Below are 4,343 nucleotides of genomic sequence, written 5' to 3' on the forward strand. Positions count from 1 at the left end.
AGCATGACCAGAAAATAAAATGGCTTTGTAAACTTTGCATTGCATTGTCCCTCACCATAGGTCCTTTCCCTAGGGTAGGGGAATCCAACATTGGAGGGCATAGGTTTAATATAAAGAGGGGAAAAGGTTTAAAAAGGACCTGAGGAGTAACTTTTTCATGCAGAGGGTGGTGCATGCATGGAATGAGGTGCCAGAGGAAGTGGTGGAGGGGAGTACAAATACAACATTTAAAAGGCATTTGGATGAGTATGTGCACAGGAAGGGTTTAAGAGGGGTAGGGGCCAAAAGCTGGCAAGTGAGACTAGGTCAGATGAGATGCCTGTTTGGCATGAACGAGTTGGAGTGAAGGATCTGTTTCTGTGCTATATGACTCAAAGTCACTACATCCCCCGTCACCCTTAGTCTGAGGGTGAGATAAGCCCATGCCTTCTCTATTGTTTGGGTGCAGCAACAAATTGAATAGAGAGTCCATGAGTTGCTTGGTCTGCTCAGAACATTCCAGACAACTGGTGTTTCTCAATTCAGACACCCAACCTGGAGAGGTGATGGTGCAATGCTTTTGAAAGCAAAGCTCTAATTCAGGGAATTATCAAGTTTTCCTATTCAGGAAAGGACACAAGATGTGGAATCACCAAGTAAAGCAAGAAAATACTACCTTAATAAAAAAACAGAACTACAAATGCTGGAAATCGGAAACAAAAACAGAAATTGCTGGAAAAAACTCAGGTCTGGCAGCATCTGTGGAGAGAAATCAGAGTTAACATTTCATGTCCAATGACACTTCTTCAGATACAATAATATCTTTATGTTCTTTTCCACATAAAAATAATAACACAACTAAACTTAAAAGAAGTGTTTTCAAAGATGCCTGTTGGGAATCAATAGTAGATACAGAAACCACAAAACAAAAAAGGGAAACATAATAAATTAAGAGGATATGACTAAATATTAAATGACAAACTGAGTAGTACCACACTGATTTTCTTTTAAATGTCACATTTAATGAATTTCCACCACTGTACTTCAAATCTACATTGTACAAAGTGACCGGCAAATGTGTCACATAGGACGATGAACCTCAGGTGAAGTCTTGAAACTGGTTTCTCAGCAGGCTCTTAGGAATTTTTTTGCCCTATTTCCTGAAAACAGAAATTTTCAAATACAAGCCTTTAAAACTTAATTTATTTTTAAAGCTCTGGAGGCTTAAAAACCTTTTTCTTTATAATTCATAAACCTCTTAATTGCTCCTAATTGTAAATAGATGCAATTTCCAGCATGACAAATCTTTGTCATAGCAAGCCGTTACTTCATTTAAGTTAAAATTTTAAAAGGAATAAAATGTTTGGGATCTAACTGAAATCTGTGCACACCTTTGCTCTGGGTCACTCGCAGCAACAGTCCAATGCTAAATACAGATATGAACTACAGTTATTTAACAGTCAAGTAATGATGACCGAGCCTGGGGTCATACTCTCAGCTTTGAACACAATTGCGTATTTAAGACAATCCATAAAGGTTCCTTCGTACATGTGAAAAATCTTTTATCTTAAATATAAAAGCTGGAAGGGACATTCAAGTTTTAAATCCCCACGCTGAATTGTTTTTTAAAAAAACGTGGAGGTAAACAAACCAAGTTGTATACTCCTGGAGGTAGAGCCTTCAATTTCTGTTCATATATACATATACACAGAATAGTTCAGTGTTCCAGTAGATAAGGATTTGTCAGGAAAGGATATTAAAACTGCACTACTGTGACGTTTCAGATCAACACTTCCACACAGTTCTGCCTAAAGACACAAGACACAATTAACATAATCGCCTATGTGCTGCTTTTTTTTTTCCTGTTACACCGTCCAGTGCAGAAAATAACTTTCACGGAATATTTCACAGACCTAAAATGTGCAAGCTAATTCCTCTATACAGTAATGTCAAGACTTTTAAAATCTACCCAACACTGGACCTATATACACAAGTAATGTGGGATGATGCATGCTTGAGGTTTGACTGCAGAAATAAAACAAAATGTTTCTAAAAATTGGTTAAATATAATTAAGGGACTGGGGAAACATAAGTTACTTCTGCTAGTGATAAATTCACACTCACTCCATTTCTTTCTAATCACAATGTTATACAAACAACAGCAAACCACTGTCACAGCTCTGAAGAGAAGCTATAGAATTGATCTGTCAGGTGACATGCCCATTTCATTAAACAGCCTTATCAACTGATATGACATCATGATTGGTCGGCATAAACTCTGTATTCTTAGCCAGCCTCAGTTCAAAGTGTCTTCAGGAATGGATGAGCGTTGATTCCTTAGAGATCCTGTACATGTCTGTTCCATGTCCCACTTCAAAGTCAAGACACCCAGCTCATTTTAGTGCAGCTTTTGTTTTTCCAAAGCCAAAAAGCGAAGGCTGCACACAGTTCCATAAATACATACAAACCGTGCAGCTCCTGCTAAGCTGCTTTATTTCAAAGCACAACCACCAATTTAATCCCTAAAAAATACAAGTCCAGCATATTCCTAAAAGTATATTCTTTACAATTATCAGTGGTTTTCTTTTTAACTTCTTAAAAATTTTTTATAAGTAAAATTACACACTTGTCCCGACATAAATGTACTGCAAATTTTAGACTCTAGTGAGAACCTAAAATGTTTGTCATCAGTAGTTTCTTCCACTTACTCCCATACCAGAGGAGATGGGGGCATCTCAGAGGGCTGAGCAACTGTGGAGCTGTTAAAACGGCAAAGAAAAAAAGAAAGTGATATAAACTTCAGGCTTTACAGTGAAAATACAGTGGCATATACATTTAAAACTTAAACACATTCATTTCATATTGCTCATTTCCAAATAGGCAGTCAAACAGAATAGTTATCAATTGAAGTCTGAGGTCATCTTGGAATTTAGAAAGGTTATGAAGTAATCAGGGACAGCCTAACGATCAGGTGAGGTTGGGTGGAGGGTATCATTATGGTCAAAAATAGATGACTAAAATGGTGTCTGAAGGCAAAGTTAGTGCAACAGGGGTAGTGTGAGAAAAATATCACACCATGGACCCACATACTGCAATGAGAAACCGATATACCCATCTCACTAATTTTTAAATTAAAAGCATCATTAAAACACACTACATATGGATATTATAAGTAACATGTCGATTGCTAATTCATTTGAAGAAAGGTCTTCCAACCAAAAAGTTTGAGAAATATTTATATATAGCTTTCTTGTGAAATATCTTAATATTGACTTTAATTATTTTCACTCATTGGTTAAGAAAATTAACCAAGGACAGGATTACTGCTTTGTGAGTGGCTAACAGATAAGTCAGTAACAGAACCCATTCCAAAACACTACACCTTATTTGAGTAATCAAAATCAAACAGATTGAAAATCCATCAAATATGATTACACTGGATGTACTACAAATATCTAATATATTGAATAGAAGCAAAATACTATCAATGATGTCATGAATGCAGTATTTTGTTAAAAACAGAAAATAATCAAAATTTTGGCATGCAGTTGAGGCATTTGTCCAAAATGTTGCTAAGCCCTCAAACTGGAAAAAATGATAGACTGGACTTTTAGTCTACCATTAACCATGGAGTTTTAAATGAAAACACATTTAAGTAAATTATTCATCCTTTATTGCTAAAAAGACCTGCAATATCTTCTGTACACTAGAAAAGGTTAAATATTTTATATTCATTATAAGGCTGGCTATCAACTTAAAAGTATCTGATGTCAAATGTAGACTTCAAAGTTAATATTAAGAGTAAAAAGGGTGGCTGGAGAGAGAATAGGTCCTCTCAAAGATCAGCATGGCCATCTGTGCGTGGAGCCACAGAAAATGGGGGAGAATTTTAATGAATGTTTCTCCTCAGGTGTTTACTGAGGAGAGAATCATGGATGCTAAGGAAATAAGGGAAACAAGTGGGGATGTTTTGGCCTGCATACATATTACCAGAGAGGTGGTGTTTGCAGCCTTAAAGGGCATTAAGGTGGACAAATTCCCTGGGCTTGATCAAGTCCATCCTCAAACATTGTGGGGAGCTAGGGAAGAAATTGCGGAGGCCATTGCAGAGATTTTTGCTTCATCTTTATCCACTGGTGAAGTTCCAGAAGACTGGAGGATGGCTGATGTTGTTCCATTGTTTAAGAGAGGCAGCAAAGATAAGCCAGGAAACTACAGGTCAGTGAGCCTGACATCGGTGGTAGGCAAGTTATTGGAGAGAATACTGAGGGACAGGATCAAGTCAAGATCTGATTAGGGATAGTCAAGATCTGATTAGGGATAGTCAAGATCTGATTAGGGGATAGTCAAGATCTGATTAGGGG

General features: G+C 37.1%; 1 protein-coding gene across 1 annotated transcript in view; it reads right to left on the reverse strand.

Moving 5' to 3' along the window:
• Window positions 1–979: 979 nt before the first annotated feature.
• LOC125481104 (serine/threonine-protein kinase NLK-like) overlaps window positions 980–4,343 on the reverse strand; it is an 11,052-nt gene continuing 7,688 nt past the window's right edge. The window contains exon 4 of the mRNA XM_048592244.1: window positions 980–2,738. Within this exon, the coding sequence (XP_048448201.1) occupies window positions 2,684–2,738 (55 nt within the window). The 3' untranslated portion in view covers window positions 980–2,683. The remainder of the gene's footprint in view (window positions 2,739–4,343) is intronic.

The sequence above is a fragment of the Rhincodon typus genome, unplaced genomic scaffold (assembly GCF_021869965.1).
Source record: "Rhincodon typus isolate 14 unplaced genomic scaffold, sRhiTyp1.1 hic_rhity00000878, whole genome shotgun sequence".
In the NCBI taxonomy this organism is placed as follows: Eukaryota; Metazoa; Chordata; class Chondrichthyes; order Orectolobiformes; family Rhincodontidae; genus Rhincodon; species Rhincodon typus.